The sequence below is a fragment of the Silurus meridionalis genome, chromosome 3 (genome assembly GCF_014805685.1).
Source record: "Silurus meridionalis isolate SWU-2019-XX chromosome 3, ASM1480568v1, whole genome shotgun sequence".
In the NCBI taxonomy this organism is placed as follows: Eukaryota; Metazoa; Chordata; class Actinopteri; order Siluriformes; family Siluridae; genus Silurus; species Silurus meridionalis.
The window spans coordinates 24,567,385-24,590,449 of NC_060886.1; the positions used below are offsets into that span (position 1 = coordinate 24,567,385).

Here is a 23,065-nt window from a genome sequence, read left to right on the forward strand (position 1 = left end):
AGAAAAGGTGTGTGTGCAAAGATATACAGTAACATGGTCTGATTAAGGCATCTAACTTTTATAAAAACATTTTTTTTAGCAGACATTTCACTCACCATACACTTGGAAATGGTATGGCATTGTTGTCAGTGAAAGATATTCCACTAAAAACCATTTTCCTTTCAATTTGTACAGAAACACCAGTGTCTATTCTGAAAAAGCTGGAGGATAGCACTTTCCCAGAGGGTGCAGGAGCCACACTGGAGTGTGAGCTGTCCAAATACAATGTTAATGTCAAATGGAAAAAGGTATGAAGACTACAGTATTACCTTAACATAAAACTTTCATCACTATTTATTATAATTAAATATCTGGCTTTATTATTTTATATTATCATTATTATTATTATTATTATTATTAGTTGTGGTAGTAGCAGAAGTAGTCATTTAAGTATTTTAGATGTATTAATAAATTATGAAATCTACAATGTACTTATGTAACATTTGTTTATATACTGTATATTACACTTAATTTCCAAGATAATGTCAGTCATAGATTGGATCGATATATGTATTTTGCCTGAGGTTCAGTGGTGGTCTTGTCTAACCTAGAATGGAGAAGAGCTTAAGCCAGGGAAAAGTCATCGTATCTACTCCATGGGGAGGAAGTGCTTCCTGCAGATCATGCGATGTGAGCTTGGGGATTCGGGTTTATATGTGTGTGATGCTGGAGATGCAACCACTTCATGCTCTGTGGAAGTTTACGGTATGAAAAGAACATTTTACAAGTCATAAACTAAGAAACTGCAGCTATCTGGTGTGTCAATACTCTGTCATAAGTCTTCACCTGGGGGTTCGCGACCTCTAGAGGATCCGCGGCGGTACTGCAGGGGGTCCGCTTATTAATGTTGAACCACAAATCATTTTTGTTAAAATAAATAAAATAAAATGGGTAAAAAGTTGAAAGATCAAATATATTTTTTATATTATAATAATTACATTAAAGTTCTATTAAACTTGAATCTCATGTTCATGTACATGTATAATTGTTCACCTGACAGTAAAAATAAATGTAAAGTTCTATTAAAATTAAAGCTGAAGTTCATGTAAATGTACAACAGTCCACCTGATAGTAAAAGGAAAATGCATGAAACTGCAAATCCATTGATATAAGACAAGAGTAAACAATTTTTTTTGAAAGATTTGAAAATATGGAAATATACAGACAATGATGCATGTACAACAACATAGTTCTAATTGTCTTAATATCATTTAACTAGCGAAATATGATTGGTACTTCTAATAATATCAGTAGCTATGTTAGACACATTTTATATTCCTGCCCCTTATCTCTATAGCCTAAAGGGTTCTTTGCCTGAAAAACTTTGAAGAAACCTGCTATATACTGTAATCTTGTTTTCTGTATACGAGTACAACAGTGCCACCTGCAGGAAGAAATAGTGTTGGTGCTGTTCCGGCTTCAATTTGAGAGCAAGTGGGAGTATTTTATACCATCACCAGTCTCATCTTTCTTTACATTTCTAGCTCTCTCACATTTGCACTTACTGCCCTTAGGCCAAGAGATGGGTTTTAACGAACATGATACTCACATGCCTGCACGTTTTGTTACTTATGCTGCTTCACAAAATTTAGGATTTACTAACTGTGGTAATTCCAAAGTAGGTTATCTGTCTCTTTCTGTGTTGATCGAGCAGTATTTGTATTTAAGCGATCATCAACACATCAGTGGTGGTTGAATGCAAATGGTACAGCTCTCTTGTGCACAGTTGATATGTAGTCGGTTAAGTTTAATGAAGCTACCCATTACTACATACAATTCAAAAAATCATGAAGCTTGCACAAAAGCTAGTTAGCTAGTTCTTCATCCTCAGTTTGCTTGTCATTTGTTCATTTTTGTGCTCACATTTACTCTTAAAATGTGTACATGATTTCATTTACAATATTATCTTGGTGACTTGAGCCTGGTTTATCTTCCTGGAGGACACTGGCTGGTTCTTACATGCATTTTTGGCATCATTTTCTAAGTAAAAAAAAAAAAAAAAGATTAAAATTTGTATGTTCAGGCAATCAAATGCAACAGTTGATTCATTTCTTATTGGAACAGAGAGAGAGCTGGAAGTTTTACACACTCTAGAAGACCTGGATATTCAAGAGGACCAGAATGCTGTGTTTATGTGTGAGGTGTCTCTTGATGACATACCTGGAGAGTGGTTTAAGAATGGAGAGAAAATTAAACCTTCTAGCACCGTCAAGATCCGTCAGGAGGGTAAAAACTGCATTGATTCATCCAAAATAAATCCTGCTTTTTATTGAAATAATTAATCAGATTTACATAAGATATTCCAATACTAATTAAACTGTTCTTAAAAATATATTTTTTTTTACCCGAGAACATAAAATGCCTGTAATATGTAATCTTAAACAGGAACCAAGCACTTCCTTCTTATGTGCAACGTTAAGGAAGAGGAATCAGGAGAAATCAAGTTTGTTGCCAAGAATGTGGAGTCTATAGCTTACCTAGAGGTGGAGAGTAAGTATTTTATTCTCCTTGTAGCAGAGATAAAAATGTTTTCATCTTACCATGTCTTTTTTTCTCGCAGGAATCCCTGTGAATATTGTAAAGCCGCTGGAAGACAAAACGGCTCTGGAACACACTCGAGTCTTACTGGATTGTACTGTATCCAACCCACGCTGCAGCATTCGTTGGTATAAAGGCCGTAATGTGATCTTGCCCTCAGAACGCTTTGAGATCTGCAGTGAAGGCTGCTATCGCAAACTTGTGATTCAGGAGGTCGCACTGGAGGACACAGGCATGTACAGTGTGCAGGTCGGAGAAAACACATCCTCAGCAAGGCTCACAGTGGAAGGTGAGAGAAAGACATTGGTCAATTCACATACTCAAAGTGAAGTGCAATTTCAAAAAAAGTCTGGACACTGTGTAAAATGTAAATAAAAATAGATAAATAATAAATAAATAATAAAAAATTGCAAATCTCAAACACATTTTATTCACAATAGAAAACTTATAGAACTGGGGAATGTAAAACTGAGGAATGTACCAAAAATATATATATCATTTTCAGTTGGATAGCTGCAACACAAGTGTTAATAAATGAAACATTTGGAGAAAAATGTTTCCACTAATTATCTTAACTGACAAGTCAAAATGCGTAGGTCTTATTTATCCCTTAACATAAAATTGCAAAACAGTTGAATATGTAATCATTTACAGTACATAATATGATTAAAGTTTGAAAGAATCTGTAGAAATCTCTTTGCAGGAGAGACAAGGGTGCTAAACTGGCCTGCCTGCAGTCTAAACCTTTCACCATTTGAAAACATTTGGTGCATCATGAAATGAAAAAAATACAACAAAGGACACCCAGAACTGTTGAGCAGATAAAATCCTGTATCAGGCACATATGGGACAACATTCCTCGCCCAAAAAAAACCCAGCAACTAGTCTCCTCAGTTCAGAGATGTACAGTATACGGACAAAATGCGTAGTGTCCTAACTTTCCAGTGACCTGTTGCAGGGTCACAAGAAATTCAATTTGTTTTTCTGAAAATTGTATATATTCACATTTTAAACATTTAATGTTTTTTTTTAATGTGAATTTAATGAGTTTGAGATTTGCAAATTACATTTTGCAAACACGTATCTATCTATCTATCTATCTATCTATCTATCTATCTATCTATCTATCTATCTATCTATCTATCTATCTATCTATCTATCTATACACAGCTACATCTCAATAAATTAGAATGTCATTAAAAAGTTTATTTTAGTAATTCAATACAAAAAGTGAAATTCTATATAATATTATATAGATTCATCACACAGACTGATATATATATATATATATCAAAAAAATTGAATATTGTAAAAAAGTTTAATATTGGAGACTCGTGGTGTCACACTCTAATCAGCTAATTAACTCCAAAGGTTAATTAGAAAGGCTCTGGAAACTGCAAAGGTTTCCTGAACCTTTAAATAGTGTCTCAGTCTGGTTCAGGTTACACAATCAAGGGGGAAGACTGCTGACTTGACAGTTGCCCAGAAGACGATCATTGACACCCTGCACATGGAGGGTAAGACAAAAAAGGTCATCGCTAAAGAAGCTGCTGTTCACAGAGTGCTGTATCCAAGCACATTAATGGAAAGTTGAAAGGAACGAAAACATTTTGTAGAAAAAGTTCAAACGAAGGCCATTCAATGTTTTGGGGAAGATTCACAAAAAGTGGACTTTAGTCAGTGCTTCAAGAGCCACCACGCACAGACATATCCATGCCAAGCCACTCCTGAACCAGAGACAACGTCGGCGGTGTCTTACCTGGGCAAAGGAAAAAAGGACTGGTCTGTTGCTCATTGGGACAAAGTCGTCTTTTCAGATGAAAGGAAAGGAAATTTATCATTTCATCTGGAAATCAAGGTCCCAGAGTCTGGATGAAGAGAAGAGAGGCACAGAATCCAAGTTGCTTGAGGTCCAGTGTAATATTTGCACAGTCAGTGGTGGTTTGGGAGTCATGTCATCTGCTGGTGTTGGGCCACTGTGTTTTATCAGGTTAAGCCTCTCAGCACAGCTATATACCATGAGCATTTAGAGCACTTCATGCTTCCCTCTGCTGACCAGCATTATGGAGATGCTGATTTCATTTTCCAGCAGGATTTGACACCTGCCCACACTGACAAAAGCACAAAAAGCACCAGAACTGAACCCTATAGAGAATCTATGGTTATTGTCAAGAGGAAAATGAGAAACATGAGACCAAAAAAATGCAGATGAGCTGAATGCCACTGTCAAAGAAACCTGGGCTTTACCTCAGCAGTGCCACAGACTGACCACCTTCATGCCACGAAGAATTGAGGCAGCAATTATACTTTCCAGAAGGCAAAAAATTCATTGAAAATGTTTGAAGTATTCTAATTCTTTTTGGATGAATTGGTGGGAGCCAAAATGAAAAAATAAACGCTTGAAATATAAACTATATAATAAAAAATATCTATATAATATACAAGTTTTACTTTTTGTATTGCATTACTGAAATAAATCAACTTTTTAATGATCTAATTTATTGAGATGCACCTGTACACACACACACACACACACACACACACACACACACACACACACACAAAACTCTATGTACTTTATAAACATCCTATTCAAAATGCTGTCCCTTTTGCCGTTATAATAATCTTCACTCTCTTAAGGGGATACTTTCGACTAGATTTTGGAGTGTAGCTGTTAATTTGTTTTCATTCAGCCAAACAAGCATTAGTGAGTTCAACCAATAAAAGCGAGCCTGGAGTGCAGTCAGTGTTCCAGTTCATCCTGCAGGTGTTCAGACCGATTTAGGTCAGGTGCTCTTTATACTTTGCATACCATATGTTCATGGAGCTTGCCTTGTGAAAAAGAATAATGTCATGCTGGAGCAACTTCATGCCTTTTAGTCACATTGAATGTTCTATATAATCGTGTGCTTCCAACCTTTTGTTCAAATATGCATAACTTGTAAATCAGACAACATATGGGTGTGATGGTTGCAAAGTTTTTGCAATAGATGTAGTATGTTTAATGTCAGTGCTGCCCTCTAGTGCCAAAGTTCAAGTTTCTTAAATGTTCCGACATACATTCAGACCTATGTTATGACGCAAATTTAAACTAATTGAAGATATTTGATTGTAGAATATGGTAATAAAGCTTGTATTAAGTAAGCAAGATATACTAAATATGCCATATTTAAGTAATAAGGCCAATCACTATGATAATTGCATGTATGTATTGTGTTGATGCTTGTGGTAGTTAGTAATCACAGTACAGATAGATAGATAGATAGATAGATAGATAGATAGATAGATAGATAGATAGATAGATAGATAGATAGATAGATAGATAGATGGATGGATGGATGGATGGATGGATGGATGGATGGATGGATGGATGGATGCACTTTTTGTGAGATTTAAAAATGAGATTATAAATTAAGTTTTTAAACTGTTCAAGTTTGAGACCAGAATGATGGTAAAAACATTGTAAAATAAAGCCATTTTTTATCATTCCGAATGTTTCTGCTGGGTGCTCCAAAATTGCCCCTGTGCAAATGTTTGTAACTGTTGGACTGTGATGAACTACTTTCTCCTTGCACCTAGTTCTCCTCAAATAGGTCCAAGATCCTCCACAAACCTGCAAAAGATGAAGTGGCTATTGTAGATAAATAAATGAATGAAAGCAGCAATGCTACTAAACCTGCAATGGAAATGATACTGTGCTCACATTGTGCCTAAATGATGTTTGTGCTCTTGCTTGTGCTTCCATCAGCCCAGCCAATCCTGATAGTGCAGGAGCTTCAAGATATGGAGGTGGTCTCTCCAGAGGATGCATGTTTTGTGTGTGAGGTCTCTGTGCCTGTTTTAAAATCACCTGTATGGACTCTAAATGGAGAGGTGTTAAAACCTGGGCCCAAAGTTCTCCTGGAGAAAATGGGGACAGTGCACAAGCTTACCCTGAAGCACACGACAGAGGACATGAATGGTGTTGTGGTGTTTGATTCAGGAAAGGCCAAGAGCACAGCAAACCTGCATGTCAGAAAGTAAGTCAAGCTGAGTAGATCCTAAAGAAAAAATATAATGATAAGCACACATTAAACCATTGTATTATAAGAATTGATCTGGAAGCTCATGATCTAGAGAACACAGTAAACATTAATAGTTTGTAGAATAGTGAATATAAAGCATATGATCATACATTTTATGATTAAATATAGGCAAATTATTATAATTTTTTTTCTGAATGGCCTTAAATAAATTTGTTAAATAGAAATTGACAGTGAATGGATTTTCCTGCACTACGAAAAGCACGCTGTTTCTAATAAGTATGATTTGTATGTATGATGTAGAATAGTATCCCTCATTCCACTGATTCTGTTACAAGGTTGGCCAAGTGATTATCTGATTGGCCAAGACATTGTCTAATTCACATTCATGCAATTATCTAAACAGCCAATCATATGGCAACAACATTATGGGGAAAAAAAGGTCAAGAACTTCAGGTATTGTTCACATCAAATATCAGAATGGGAAAATGAGTGATCTTTGACTTTGATAATAGCATGGATATTAGTTCAAGATGGGCTGGTTTGAGTATTTCTCATTATAACTACTGATCTGGGATTTCCACACACAATAGTCTCTAGAGTTTGTAAAGAAATGTGTGGGGGGAAAAAAAGAAACGGAAAAAAAAAAACATTTAAGTGAATTACATTTTTAAAGGTGGAAACACCTTAATAAAAGAATATATAGGGGAAAAAAATGAACTGTTTCCATTCCAGTCTTAAGCTGCCCAGTTTGAGAGTCTGTGAACACGATAGCCTCAGAATTTTGTTCTTGGTTCACAGGATGTGGTCTTTGTTGTTAGAATTCACCATCAATGGTTTGTGTTTTTCTATTTACCACGGCCATTTTTCTCTGACCTCTAATCACCAAGCAGTTTCTTCCCCTTCTTCTATAAGCCGTTTATATACGTTCTGTATAAAAAAATAGACTGTTTCCAAGACATCAGCAGTTCTGAAATACTAAACTCATAGCAGCATCCATGCCACAATGTACGACACAAAGATACCACTTTCTTCTTCATTCCAATGTTTGATGTAAACATTAACAGAAGCTCCTAAACGGTTTCTGCAGGTACCCCCCTGGGATGGGGGAATGCATTGCTCTGCATGATTACAAATGCACATTCATAAATAAAGTACACAGAGACTGTACATAATTGAATAACTAAATATACACTAAAGTATAGCCAGGTTTATTTCATGTGTCTTCTCCCCTTTACAGATAATCCCTTCCTGATATGGACCCAGCTTTATTTTGCGATTTCTGCAATTGTAAGCAGGGAGTTTTTATTGGATCTATTATAACTAATACTACTTTTTTTTTTTTTCTCTGTTAAAAATTCTATGATCTGGATTCGTTATAGGTTGAGATTTTTTTTTCCTGCTATAATGTTCTTCAGTAGGCTTAAGTTGCAGTGATGAGAGGAATCCATCACTAATTCCTGATTTACGACTTGGACAATAAAAAAACTAAACAAAAAAAACAAAGGTCACCACCAATACCAGTGTCAATTTGATTCACACCTGGATGAATGTAATTTAGCATTAAACCACATCATCAGCTGTTGGCCAGCCAATGAAGTTGCCTTTTGTCTTTCTTTTTTTCCAAACAGAACATGCTAGTGTTTACTTGTGACTTGTTTGAGCAGTATGATGTAACAGCAGAACATAAAGAATTTAGACCTTAAAACCAGTAAATACATGGTATTATTTCGTCCATCAGGTTCAATGCACTGGTGGCGTCATCACCTGACTGGATTAATCCTATTATTAAGGCTATAGGAGAGGCATAACCAGTTAGCAGTTATCACCCTAGAGCATAGGCGTATCAAAGCTGTGTTCTGATTGGACATAATGTACAAAAAGCAAAGTCAGATTTCTCCAATAACTGATTATATGGTTGTATGCTGAGGTTCACTAATCCTGGTGCACAACCTAAAGAAGTAACCAAAGAACACTGCTAAATTTTTTTTGTTTGGGGAGTAAACTCTAAAATTGGTTGAGAAGTAATTGTTTAGATCTTTTCCATTTATGTACATTGTCCTTTGTATAAATGCCTTTTCTAAAGAAATGTTTGTGGAATGTGAATGAAAATGAGATACATGTTTACACAGGTGTCAAAAAGCACTGGGCCAAAAGGTTATCAAAGGAAGGCTGAATACTGATCACTAGTATATCGATATCATGTCAGAAATCTCGAATAAATCAATACTTTTCATCAGACTAGTAGGAAACCCATATGATCGGCGAATAGAAATGTCTTGTTGAACGGTACGACCCCGTTGCTCTATCCATGCTTTTAAAAGTTTCTTCTAGCCAGCAGTGGTCCTGTTTCTTTGCTTTACATATAACCTCCAATAAAATGATCTTTAACATGCGAGGCTTTGTGTTGTTTCGACGTTCTTGCGTTATGTCTCACTCACGAAAAAACCCCACAATCATTTTTTTCTTCTATCAGTTTCATTTATGGTATAGCTCATTCAGTACAGTAAAATACAATTAATAATTACAAAAGTTTCAAGACTAGGTTACAGCCGACTTAATTTAAACGTGGCTTTCCTATTTCCAAAAAAAAAAAAAAAAAAAAAAAAAAATCCACAAAACGAAAGAAAGGAAACAGAACATCTCTACCCATTAATGCTGAATTTGCTTTGACCTACACAAATTACCAGACATACAGAGGTGTGGGACAAATGTGGTGTTTGTTTAAATGTAGTAAAGCATGGGGACAGTACAGTATAACAAATGAAAAAGCAGATGGGTACACATGTTAAATAAATGGCTATATACATCGTGTTACTCTTGTACTTGAGCACATCAATACAGACAGACGCTTAAAACTCAAATCAGGACTTGGCTAAACGGCAGTAAATATGATTACGCTATGCTTTTGTATCTTAGCTAAACTCGACTGAATCTAGAACCCATTCCTGATTGGAGTTTCACGTTAATTTTCTGAGCTGTCAAATGTACGCTTTTGAAGAGTTGTTTTCTTAAAAAACAAAACAAACAAAAAAAAAAGTTTCAACATTAAAATAAGGGCAGAAAAGAAAAGCGTCACTGATAATTGCTGATAGGAATGGGTGGATGATTGTTTGCTTATCAGTTTTACTTGCATAGTGACTCATACAATATCATACCAAAGAACTGTAGTGATAAAGTCATAAAACACTGCATACAACTGAACTCCAGGGGGAGACATAACTTCTAAAACGTCAGCGAATCACGAGTCATACGGAAACACCTGGCTTATGTGTTAAACTCAAAGAATGTTGAAAACAGGATTGCTGATATATAATACACTTTTATAGATCAAATCGAGACAATGGATACATCTGATTTTATACAACCACTTTTGCGCCTATACCCTGTGGAGTGGATCATGTCTTTTCTACCCTGATGAGAAACCTTTCACTGATTGAGGAGGGTGGATCCTGAATCACTAGCGGTATCCTGAGACGTTTTATACACACAGGACCAGATATTCTGTCCCTCTTTTAATTAGGGCTGTGCTGCATATTCTACTGTGAGTGTACGTCGGTGCTGGTGCTGCGCTAAAAAACAAAAAACAACAAAAAAGACACTGCTATGTCTTCAATGCTGCTTATTACAATGACAATATCTTCAGGAGCTAAAAACAATCACGGACTCCTACTGAGATTTACAGTTACAAAAACTTAGCATACATTAACTACTGTTATTAAGAAACCGGGGGTTGGGAGCATAGACTTGGACACCAGCGAAACGGGTTATATTAAGCTAGGAAAATAAATAAGCGCTGTTTTAGACCAGTGAGATGGATCTATGAGATTGATGAAGCCTTTAGGAATGTACCATGTCAAATATGGGATTTAGCTTAATTTTGCCGTTGCGTCAACACTATTTGCATTCCGAGAGAACTTTTACATCCTCTACAGTAAATAAAACATTTTATATATTTTTTAAAAATGCACCTGGAGGCTTAGCCACTAGATCGTTCGTAGTCTTCTTTTCTTTGCCCTATTAAAATGTCAAATCCGCAGGTAGTACCGCTCTCTCTACTTGTATAAAAGAAAAACTGATGTAATAAATACATTAGAGTAATTTAGACGTTCAATGCGATTTTCTATAACAGTGAGCAAATACGAGGCCAAGTTTAAATACATATAATAGAAGACACCAGATGTGCTTTTCAAAAAGAAGCATTACTCAAATCTTCAGGCCAGTTTCTCTTTCGCTTTGTGCAGCACTACAACTCATTATCGTAAGTAGAGAAAATCAGCATGGCCCTACCATAATCATGCCTGTACAAATTCTAAAACAAAACAAAAAAAAAAGGACAAAACACCAATGTTACAAACAGCTGAATCATCATCATTGTCGCAATCAAGTCCTCCTACTTTTTCTTGATTATCCTGTCCGAACGCATCGTCAAACATCACAGCGTCAACACTTGCGAAAAAGTCCACCTGACCATAGTGCTAAGGTAAATTTAGAATGTCCACATTCATTGGCATTGCTAGGCAGAGAAAGCTGCATGTCCGACTCTAAGGCACCCGAGTTGGAGTTCTCGCTCCAGAAAGTGTGTCACAGTTTGAATAATAATTAAGGCGCTTTTCTAATGTGTACAAAATGCACTTTGACTGGAAAGATTGGTTTTAGAATACTTTTTTTCTTTTTAGTAATATATACTTAAATGGCTTACGGTTATGAATTTGAATCGGTCATTTGCACAGTGTAAACTGGATTCGATAAAGAGCACTTGGGGTACATAAGATTGACTTCACCTCAGTGAAGGAAATGAAAGCATGCCCTGTGTCAATTTTGTTTAAAGGTAGCCCCCTTATCCACTCTACACCCTCATCACCAAAAGTGTCCTTCCTGCTTCCCTTTCATACATACCAAGTCAAAACCAGGGAAAGGAATTAATAACCATTTACATTTGGGCTTTTTTTTTAAGGGAAAAAAATATATATAATAAGAGAAAGCATAGTATACTATGTGATTTCTGGTGATACTGCACATCCTCACTAGGTCAAAAAATGCCTTAAAAGAACAACGTTGACATTCTGGCAAGTCAACTCATGTTTCACTACGACTCCTATGTCTTATACTCCTGCCTTATACGAAGACACACTTTACACAACCTGCAGATACCAATGAGGAATTTACTAATGTAGATTATCTTCTTGAAAGCAGGAAAGGGAACTGATAGTTTGGAGCTCTTCAGTATGTACTAAAACTTTTTGTCTTTTGGAGCTTTTAATAAACAATGTGAGCATTCTCTAATTTCAGAAAACGGATGACACACGCCACACACGAGTTTCCTTCTACATAACCCTTCTTCTCCACTCAGAAGAGAAAGACACTGCAGTCTGATCGGCCTATTAATGAATGTCGCATCCCTTACACGCAACCGAAGAAAGTAGACAAAAAAAAAAAAAACGTAAGCAGAATGCTGTCACTTAACAATGCACATCTGTTTGGTGACAGCCCAGAATTTGGCTCGATCCCCACCCAGTTTTGGAATGAATCCTTAAGTTCCCTTGGCTCCTTATTAATAATGCCTGGGGAGAAATTCTGGTTCTCCGAGTTCCTCCTAGAAAGAAAAAAAAAAACGTCCGATCTTTAAAACGCCCTTGTTGCATGTCAAACCCGTGAAACGTGAGGCTACTTGCCAAAATGTTGCCACGATTCTCTAGAAAATCAGCACAATTATGTGGTCTTTGAAGGAAAAAATAAATCCTTTTTCAATGTAAAATCAGTGATAATCAGTTTAAATGGGGCTTCCCTCTACCTTACCTTTTAAAGTGAAAAAAGTTACAAAAGAAGAAATAACACATTCAAGTGTTAAAAAATTGATACATTTCTTTTTTTTTGTGTGTGTGTGTGTGTGAGAGAAAGCAGTCTTTCGCAGTTCCATCGTTCTAGCCATACCAGGTTTCCATCAACTCTGTTTCTCTGACAAACCTCCTGCGAAAATGGAATTCTGGGTAGGTGATAAAGAGGAGAGGAGCCGGCGGCTGATCCCGTGTAGAAGGGAAGTGGCGCTCCGAACCCCGCCAGCCTCCCTGGCCGCGTGGTGAAAGCTGCCCCCCGTTGATCGCGTTAGCTGCTAGTCCTCTGCTGTTTGAGCACAGCGTACACGTCGTCCACTTTACTCAGTCTCTCGAAGAACGGGATCAAATCCAACAGCTCAGTGTCGGCCATGTCATCAAACCAAGAGGCTACGGGGACCTGGAGGTATTTAAATAACAGAATAGGGTGGTGGTAAAGCTGTCAAACCATGATATGAACAAATAAATAAATATATATGCATACACGAGAAATAAACTATAAACACTAGACATACAGCATTGTCTGGGTGGAAGATGTATGATGCTGGAGAGTTATCCACGATGATGACTTTGTTGAGGTCCCTGCCCAGGCGGCTCAGGTCCTTAACATAGTTTCCACGGTGAAACACGCAGGATTCTCGAAAGAGACGGCAGCGGAAGGCACCCCACTTATCCAGCAGGTCCGACACGGGATCTGCATACTGCAAAGGACGAGCAAAAACTACATTCAATGTTTTTTTTTAAAACACAGAACACTGTTCTGGAGTGCACAAATCAGTAACTGGACTAATAGACCACACAGATTTCACTTATGGAATGAATCTGATTAACGCTAGGTACAAGAGGGGAAAAGCTCATTGCAGGCCACTATTCAAGTTCATACACTCCTATGGCATGCGTTATGTTTTATTTTTTTTTAACATTCTCTTTCCCTTCTATCTTGTCTGTCCTAATTACAGATGCTGTCTCCATTGAGAATTGCTGCACCAGTCAGTGATGTTGAGATAAGTTGTGTGTTTGTACATGAGACAGAGTTTACAAAAGCCTCTCTTTTGTATATGAACCTCATCACTGTACACCACTACTGTAGCCTGTTGTTCATACCGTTCCAACTGGTGCTGGTTAGACCGGTAGTTTGGGCACACCTCTACATTACTACCTGTAGTGTTCCTCTGTATAGACTCACTAGGGTTGTGCCACCCACTGGATTTTGGATAGACTAGGTTGTAAATAGCTGGGGAATAGTTCATTTGGCACCACTCAGAGTCCCCTTTCACTATTCACCACTGTACTGTTTGATACAGTTGCTAATTGTTTCTTTTCCATCTCCTTTTTCTACTGTATATAGTCCTGTTATGATTCTTGAAATTTGTATTATACACAGGTGAAAGTAAATAGAAATTTAACTATTACTGGGTCTTGTTTATGACCTTTTTTCCAGACACCATCATAAATACATGATGCGTTCCTTTGCCCTAGACGTTAAAAGGGGAATGTAACACATTCACACCGAGGTGATTCGGCATAGCCGAGCTGCCTAACTACATGTTCTTCGTGAGATGAACTGCAGAACCCAGAGTAAATCCACATAGATGGGGAGAACATGCAAAAATCCAACCATACAATAACCTTAACTTACATGTAGCTATATTTAACTGACAAGCATTTCATGGTGGTGTGCAAACAACAGTGCTGTACAGAATGTGTAACATATCTTGAGCACCCCATTTTTTTCTAAGTATCCTACATGGACATTTTTCTGAATACGTTTAAAATGGGGAAAAAATACACTGCAAATTTATTACATCTCAAGGTAACTACCTAGTTAACTTATAGCTGAACTGATCTACGGAAAATAAAGTCACAAGTCAGCCTCAAATCAATTTTTACACACAATGCAAAGAGAGAATGCGACAATTCATGTCCTAAAGCGCCAGAGCACTATGTGTTACATTATCAGACATTTACTCTGTCTGATTTAATGCACTTAACAAGCTCAACATTTCTCAATACTTTTGCCTAATGGACTTATCCGAAAGATTTTCAGCACAAAGCCTTTACCTTGGCTAAGCTTGCAGTGAACAGCACGCACTCAAATAATTCGCCCATCCGCTTTAGGAACTCGTCGACATGAGGTCGCTTCAGTACATACACCTGGGATCAGAAGGGAAACAGAGCATAGATTACAGTTTTGCAAAACTGAACATTATTAATGCCTGCATTTTATATCATAAATGTTTTATCACAAAATGGTCAAAGGAATATTAAACAATCTGGCACTGGATCAAATCAAGTATAGATCATAACACAAAAACTTCATGTGACATAAAAGGGTTCGATTTACAGCAGCGTCGGCCAAATGTATTTTTGAAGCTGGTGGTCTTGTTCCTGAACCAAGTGATCCTGAATAGGCTTTCCCCACATCACAAGCCTATCCTGGATTACTTGAATCGGGCCAAAGTCCGTTCTTGTCTTCCAGAATGGGGCTGGATCTGTCCGTAAAGAACCCCCCTGGGGTGTCACACCTTCAGGACTTGGACTAGTACGGTCTGGCCATAGATTAAAGTGTGCTGGGTTCTGCTGTAGACACTTGTGCCATTTCATCAGTGCACAGAAATAGCCTTCCGCTGCTCACAGCCATCAACGGAGAGAGCCATGAAGCTGTCAGGTAGCACACTGGTGCGATACACCTTACAATAACACAGTAAAGCACATGGCTAAAGCTTTCTTAACTACTGTATGATGCTAATAAAACAACAACGACAAAAAACTGTAGTAAGGACTATACATTTAACCTCGGAAAGGCACTTGTACACCTATTCGCAAGTGTATTTTTATGCAATTACTGGAATACACACAGCCTGGTAAGCTTAGTATCTTCTCATTTAATTCTATTGCTTATACCTATTATGAAGCAGCTACAGCAAACACCATCATGAATAAAGATAAGTGGATTATACCTCTACCTAGTTATCTTTATACCTCAGGTGAGTGAAGTTGCGATTTAATACACACAACCCATAATTATGGAAGGACATTCCGGACAATATTCAAAAGGAATTGCAAATTGTAATTGCGTTTTCCATATGTGGACGCATAAATTGTGACGCATAAATCTTGCATTACCTGTCAAATTGCAAATGGAAAAAAAAAAGACCATTTGCAACTGTATTTCCCATGTCCTACGAGTTATGACATGTCATATTTAAATAACAATATTAATTACCACGTTTGCTTTTTCACTTTCTCTGGGTCACGTGTGTAGCCTGCCTAAACTCAAATGGAATCGCAAGATTTCCTTGTTGGGTGTTGAACGTAAGTGACATCACTTCCAAATACAAACACGCCCAAAAATATAATCCCAAGCCTGACACTTCATTGGCCGCTTTCGGTGCAAACGTGAAAGCAGACCGTGCCAGGCTTTGGAAAATCAAACCCGACGCAGAGAAAGTGAAAAAAGCTGACGGATTTGGATATGTTTGGATAATGTCACAATTTATGCATCTGCATAGGGAAAAAACGCAATTACAAATAGAATATTCGAATATTGTCCAAAATATCCTTCCATACAAAATCCATCCATTTCCATTCAACATAATTATATTCTGATCAAGTGCATTGTTTAATGACATAATGACTGGTGCACAGATAGACAGCTTCATAAACAAAGTTGCTCATTTATCTCACTAATCACAGATAGAACACAATTACAAGGTTCATAATACATTATAATACACTTCTTGTATATTTATTTATTTGTATATAACAATACTTGTTATAATATACAGTAATCCGCTGCTTTACCGCCGTTCGAATATCGTGTCCAGGGTTTATCACGGAATTGCATTTGCCACATAACTAATTTGTTTGGCTGATTTTCCCGGGCTCTCGCGGATACCACGACAGACCAATATAACTTATAGGGAATTATTTTCAAGGCATTTTATGTTGAAATAATGAGATTCATTAATAAAAATAAAATTATTAATTATAAAAGGAATTAAAATGTTAATACAGTAAAGAATGCGGTGATGTGTATCTTAAATGCCTCTTTTTTGACATCATAGGACACTTCAACCAATAACCGAGCAGAGAAACTATGCATAGGCTACGCTACTACAGAACTGTACACTGTACATGTGCTCACTATAAATGTGATACAGTATAACGTATTTCTACTAATTTACCCAAAATTCATCTCGCTATATTCTTGCAAATGTTTTCTGTGTGTTTAAAGTGTGTGAGAGGACGATTTACGGCTTAAACAATAATAAATAAAAAAACTTACAGGGAATTGTTTTGATGGAGTTTTATGTTGAAAAACGGTTTTCGAACGTCACCATATTATATGGTTATAACGATAAACGGGGGATTACCGTTATATTGAACTCCATCTTCGCAATGCACCAAATTTATCACACTACTGAGATCTTTGATTTCTACATATTCTGGCAAAATGAATATAAGATTTGCTATTAAAGTTGTGAGACATTTTCACCCTAAATCCTTAAGAAAAAAATACGTTTTTTTTAAAAGGCATCAAAGGATTTCCCTTTATACAGAATCCACTGGTCAATGAAACTGGTACAAATAATGTGAATGATCTCACCTGGTGTACAGCCCCATCGATCTCCACCGGAATGATAAAATCAGCATTGTTCACCGGCTGTGAAAACAGCAGACCGCCCGGTTAGTTCACCACACAAATAAAGCGACAGATAGATTAGAAAGATAAAAACAGAATATATATAAAAGGATAAGACTGATAAACAAACCAAAAACAGAAGACAGCTGGATAGACATTATATATTTTTTTTCTTTCATTTTCTTAATCATTTTTTTCTAACCCATAATTAACCCTATGTGTAACAGTAAGATTTACTTATCAGCATTTTGTGTACATCATTATAAAATCATACCTCATGAAAGGCAACACTTATCTGCAGGGCATCATGGTTATACCACACTGTACTACAGTGTGTGCATGTGTGTGTGCACTCACACGCACGTGAGTTATATTTAGCTGCATTGCGGCAACACACTGTCTTCAATCATTCTGAAAAACGTGCGCCTTCAAACTCATAACCACTGAACATCCTAAATAATTCAACAGTTCACCTAATCAGGAGTACATGCTTGTGATGAGGCCACCGTGAGCTGCATTTACGGTCTGTGAAGTAACCAATCATAAGTAGGGAGCGATAAAACTGCACAGCAGAACCACAAATCAACAAGATAAATATCAGCCCGAGACGAACTTTATGCAAAACAAACATACACTCACAGAGGCGATACAGAGACCTGAAGTAAAAGAAGTGGCACTGCTGACACTCCTAACTGTCATCGGTGACGCAACATTCTACGCCGTCATTGTGAACGCCATAGTGCACAAAAAAAAAAAAAAAAAAAAAAAAGAACACGTTGCTCTGTTTTTTTGTTTTTGCATCCTCGCATACTTGCTCGCTGATGTAATGCGATTTAACGCCTTGAAAAAAAGAAAAAAAAAAACGAGGTTGTTGTTTTGTTTTCTTTTATCTCTCTCACTTAAACCTAAACAAAGGTATTACATTGCATACATATGATTTAAAACTCAGATTTTTGGGTCCTAAATGAACTGAAATCTTTCATTATTCAACCAGGTTTCAGGGAACACATACTAATTTTTGCCATCTTGTTGATATCCTTTAATACAGAGCAGACAATATCTAATATTCCACAGCATACAGCAACCTGCAAATTCGAAAAAAAATTTATATCATAAATCCAAATTTACTTAAAAGATTTTTGTTCGAGTAATACGTTGACCTTCATTCGTCTAAATAAGTGGCATGGAAATGCACTAAGTAATTACTTGACCAGAGGTGTGTCTACACGTTGGTTGGTCGCGGTAGTCTGCTGCAGGAATCGGTTGTACTGCTCGAAGTACGCATTTTCCGTCTGTCGCTCGAATCCTATTTGCACAGAGATATCCGACACCTAATTCTATGAAACTCTGTGTTAAGTCCGATGAACGGTGACGTCGAGATATCCGACACGCCATCGGATCCCGTAACCACAGTACGCACGTGCTCGTTCGAGCGTGCCATGAAGGCGTCATACTCGTGCAAAACAAGATTTCGCTTACCTTAAACGAACTGTGCACTAGCGTCTCGTCCAGATCGATCACTACGCAAATTTTTCCCGCGTCTTTAGATTTGCTCTGCGGAAGAAGCGGCTTGGCAGGCACCTGTGAACGGATTCAGGAACATATTTTGGTTTGGGAATTAAGAGTTTTCGTTAGTCTGACTATCGACAAAAGCAAATTGTACACTTTTCGTTAGCATTCTAAGCATAATGAACAAGCACATAATACAATGGCTGAAACAATTAAACCAATAATGTTAAACATTGAAAAGAAAAAAAAAAGATTTTGAGTAAATCAGCCAGGTTATGGAAGCGAGGGACCTTAAGGCGGGATATAAGGAAGCTCCTTGACGGGTTTCATTCTTCAGCCGTGATCGTGTGACTGTGTGCTGCTGGGGTGTGATTATACTTCGGCAGACCGGCTGATCCTTGATCAGAAAATGCTAAAGCCATGACGGGCTAATGACCGTAAAATTTCCCCCTAAGGGAGAAAAAGTATGGCATGCACGTATGCAGAAAACCCAGCTCCAAACAGTCACTCAAAAAAATGTCAAGAGTTCATTAGTGGGCTGAGGAAGGGGTCACTAAATCAAATCTTTCAAAGCTCCAGACTTAAATAACAAGCCACGTGGTGTGGAATAGGAGCCCTAACCCAGGATGAGGCGTCATTTATTTTTGCTGTTTGCCATTTAAAATCTTTGTTGCCATTACACATTGAAAATTCTAGTGTTGTGAAAGCCATTTTCCTCATACAACTCTGCAGGCAAAACCCATGCATTTCCATTAAAAGTGGCAAAACATGCTTTGAAATCAAAAAGAACACCAGCTGCAAAGTTGCCCTCGGCACGCACTACCTCGCTTACAGTAGCACACACGACTCTGAAGCACTGTACCTGCTCTATAGACTGCACACAGAATTCACAATCGCAGGATTCAGGATAATCCTCGTCGTCTGACTCCTCGGTGTCCTCTTCGATTTGTTCATACGCTGCGCTTTCACCGGCTAGCTTGAAAAAGTGATCTGGCTCGCTGTTCTCTGTGGTTGTACTTTGCACGGCTTGGTGTATTATTTTGTCCAGTTTTCCGATGCATCCACTTTCAGGTGGAGCACCGTCTTTTCGCTCTGTGGTTTCTGCTAATTCTAATGCGATACTACGACACCCTGGTGGCTCTGGATCTACGCAAGGATCTTCATCCGAATGCAACTCCAAGGCATTCTGCGCAATCGGTAAGTCGAGGGCGTCGTTCTGGGGATCTTCACCTGCGTTTGTTTCAGTGCATATTTCAACATTAGCTTCAACCTCTTCGGTGCAAAAACCAAATGTGTCTACATCTTCACATGTTTCTATTTTACCACAGCAAGGGCTCTGAAGTCCTTCTGTTTCATCTATAACTTCCAAGTCATTTTCTTCATCTATTTGGTCATCATCAGTCAAAGCTTCATTTTCAGCTTTGCTCTCATTTACTCCTGTCTCAAACACAAGGCGGTGTTGAACTTCCGTTTCCACGAGTCTGGAAAACTCGGTGAACTTTTCAGAGAGCTCGCTTTCCGTAATACTGTCATGTTCAGCAACCGTTTCAAGGGTTGAGATTCCTTGTTCGTGACTCTCGTTTTGAATAGAACTGGGATCTGATGCATCTTGCTTGTAAATGCTTTCATCCGCAGTCGGAAGTCCATAAATTTCACTCTCGGAGAGTTCAGGCGCAGTAATTTCCTCAGAAGATTCAACGTTTTCATTTTCATAGGAGTGGTTTTGAGTTTCTGTTGTATCTTCATCATCAAGTTCAGATCCATAATCCTCCTCATCGAGGAGTACTGCTTCTTCAAGGAAGGGCTCAATGCTTTGAACTGTTTCTAAGTGTAATCCAAAACAAAGTACCTCTGCATAGGTTTTACATAATTCTTTTTGTGACGTTTTGGGTTCAGAGCAGAATTCCTGAGCATTTTCATACTCTTCTACTTCATCTGGTGTATCTGAATCGAGGGTATCACTAAGGCCTTCACTGATGTCATATGACTCCTGTCTGTGTCTCGCAATGCATTCATCTTTCTCGTGGAAATCATCTAAAAGTTCGCCATCATCGGTTTGAAGAGAATAGATCTCCTCAGACTCTTCGATCAAACTTTTAAATGACTCCTCTGTTTCAGCACTGCCTTGGCTTTTGCCATCAATACAGTCCGAGTATTCCTCTTCACTACATTCATCTATTGATGCTCCTTTGACAACCGACTCTCCAGTTTTGCTTTCATCATATTCAAAGTCAAATGTTTCAGCCTCCATTTCACAAAATTTAAACAGTTCAGAGGACATGGCATATTTTAACTCCCCTATCCCTTTCATTTCGCACTCTTCACAAAGCACCCTGTTCTCACCAGTGGTATCCAGGTGTGCAATTACAGGTTCAGGTTCAGCATTACTGCCACAGGAGAGCAATTCATTATTTGGCTCATTTATTGCAACAGAGTGCCCCTCAAGATCCTGTTTTTCCAAGGTATTATTATGGTGATGGTCAACCGCCAGAAACTGTGAGATCCAACGAGCCTCGAAGGTTTCCATTGATCCGATAAACATCATATCGCGCTCAGTCCGCTTTCTTACCTTGTTCGTGTTAAGTTCTATAGGAAGGTTTTCTCTGGGGAGTTCAGAGGTGTGAAACACGGAGCACTGTGTTCCAAAGGCTTCGCACAATTCGAGGGGGTTTTCAAAAGATTCGCTGTGTTGGGGGTCTTCGGAATTCTGAGCAGGCTCAGAGGATTCGCAACGTTCAGGAATGTCGCATTTCTCAAAGTATTTTCCACAACTTGCACACTGTTCTAGTGCCTCAATACATTCAGTGTCATTTAAAGACATCTGGTTGTACTCTTGTGCATTATAATATTCAAAGCTCTGATTTAACTCCGAAGTCTGTTCAGCAAAGCTATCGGAAAGCTGGCTTTGTACGGAGCTCTCAGATGAGTCTAAACCAGATCCTTCAATGTTGCGAAGAGTTAACTCGCTGTCATATGTGGTTTCTATTTGTCCGGCAGGTGGTTGCTGCTCAAGGGACCCTGGGAGTCCAGCTGGCATGCTTTCTTGAGAGGCCTGGCACATTTCAGATGATTCAAAATGTGTGGTATGGCACTCGCAGGGCATGTTTTGATTGTTGAGCTCACATTGTTCGAAGGATGGGCATGGTTCATAATCCAGTTCAAACACAGCATTTTGATCGTCCTGTTCACCGTGTTGCTCATACAAATCCAAAACACTGATCTCTTCAGAACCTTCACCACTAAAGTCCTCTTCTGAATGTTGTTCGGATTTCGTTTCCTGCTCGTTAAGCATTTCGAGGTCCGATAAAACCAGCGCTTGGATTTCAGTATCAACATCTTCATAATGCATACAAAGCTCAGGCGTGGTCTGAAACAAGGTCTCTGGTTCGCGTTCTTCCGTTTCAGTTTGGTCGCTAACGTTAGACTCCGCGATGCATTCGGAGCGTTTACTGTTTTCAATCAAATGCGAAAAATCGCCGTTTATTGAAAAAGACTCACTGTGCTCCAAGTCGAATTCAGACAGACTGCTAATCTCAGAGCAATCCAGTTTGTCTTGCTTTGTTATTTCTCCACTAAGCTGTCCATTTTCAGCATAATCTCCATCAGGTGGCGTCAGTCTGGAGACATTCTGCTGCACTGTATGATCGACAGATGTTTTCCGTTCTGCAGAATTCATGCTCGATTCTGTTGCAATTTCCAAATGCTTACTTTCCTTCGTAGGGCAGTCTTGCTGTAAGACTTTTGACGGGTCAAAACAGAGTTCGGCTGGCATATTATCTTCAGTGTGTGCCCTCCTAAAAAAAGGCACACGACTCCAAGTATTTGGTGATATTGCTCTCCACAAGTGACTCGGTGTCCTTGCATAAGTTGCACAGCTCAGAAGCCATAAAACACTCCAGACATTCTGCAACAGGTTTGCTTGGTCTGTGAAGTGTGCAGAGCCCAGAGGGCAGACGTGAGTCGGCTACGTCTGCCTGTTGAAGGAAACTCTTGCGAGTTCGTAATCTTGAGCCGGCAGGCTGCCTGGGACATCAGTAGCAGTGCACATATTGACATGACATGCAGATCAGATCGACACCTCTAAGTCCTGCCTATGCTTCAGCCCGCCTTCAGGAGACCTACAGATTTATTTTAGGGGGCTTCAGAGATGTGACAAATAACTCCCAGAATATCAAATCACTATTAAAAGCTGAAGTAAGGCATAAATCTGAAACAGACCCCCCCAGCAGAGTCTTAACCACCTGATATCCTACTAGTTACAAACGGTCATGTTGTTTTCCAAGAATGGGGTTTAATTGAGTCATGGGCAGCTTTGTATTATGCCAAGACACAGGAACATGTGGGTTATGTTCTACTGCCGTTTTTGCAGATTATGAAGACTCATTCCTTCAACTTTACACAGCTTAAATGAAGTAAACTTGGTTTGTTTAGGGAGTGGAAGTAATTGTGATTTAGTCGATTCCAATACAATTGATGGC

At 38.4% G+C, this 23,065-nt stretch overlaps 2 protein-coding genes across 2 annotated transcripts in view; one reads left to right on the forward strand and one right to left on the reverse strand.

Annotated features, from left to right (window-relative positions):
- LOC124381761 (obscurin-like protein 1) overlaps positions 1-8,194 on the forward strand; it is a 35,317-nt gene extending 27,123 nt beyond the window's left edge. The window contains 7 exon segments of the mRNA XM_046843616.1: positions 175-287; positions 591-744; positions 2,104-2,265; positions 2,425-2,529; positions 2,600-2,866; positions 6,326-6,596; positions 7,840-8,194. Coding sequence (XP_046699572.1) covers positions 175-287; positions 591-744; positions 2,104-2,265; positions 2,425-2,529; positions 2,600-2,866; positions 6,326-6,596; positions 7,840-7,843 — 1,076 coding nt within the window. The 3' untranslated portion in view covers positions 7,844-8,194.
- Positions 8,195-9,066: 872 nt separating this feature from the next.
- ctdsp1 (CTD (carboxy-terminal domain, RNA polymerase II, polypeptide A) small phosphatase 1) overlaps positions 9,067-23,065 on the reverse strand; it is a 33,950-nt gene continuing 19,951 nt past the window's right edge. Inside the window, exons 3-7 of the mRNA XM_046843630.1 lie at positions 18,558-18,659; positions 17,043-17,099; positions 14,495-14,587; positions 12,949-13,134; positions 9,067-12,833 (exon numbers count right to left, since the gene is read on the reverse strand). Coding sequence (XP_046699586.1) covers positions 12,705-12,833; positions 12,949-13,134; positions 14,495-14,587; positions 17,043-17,099; positions 18,558-18,659 — 567 coding nt within the window. The 3' untranslated portion in view covers positions 9,067-12,704. The remainder of the gene's footprint in view (positions 12,834-12,948; positions 13,135-14,494; positions 14,588-17,042; positions 17,100-18,557; positions 18,660-23,065) is intronic.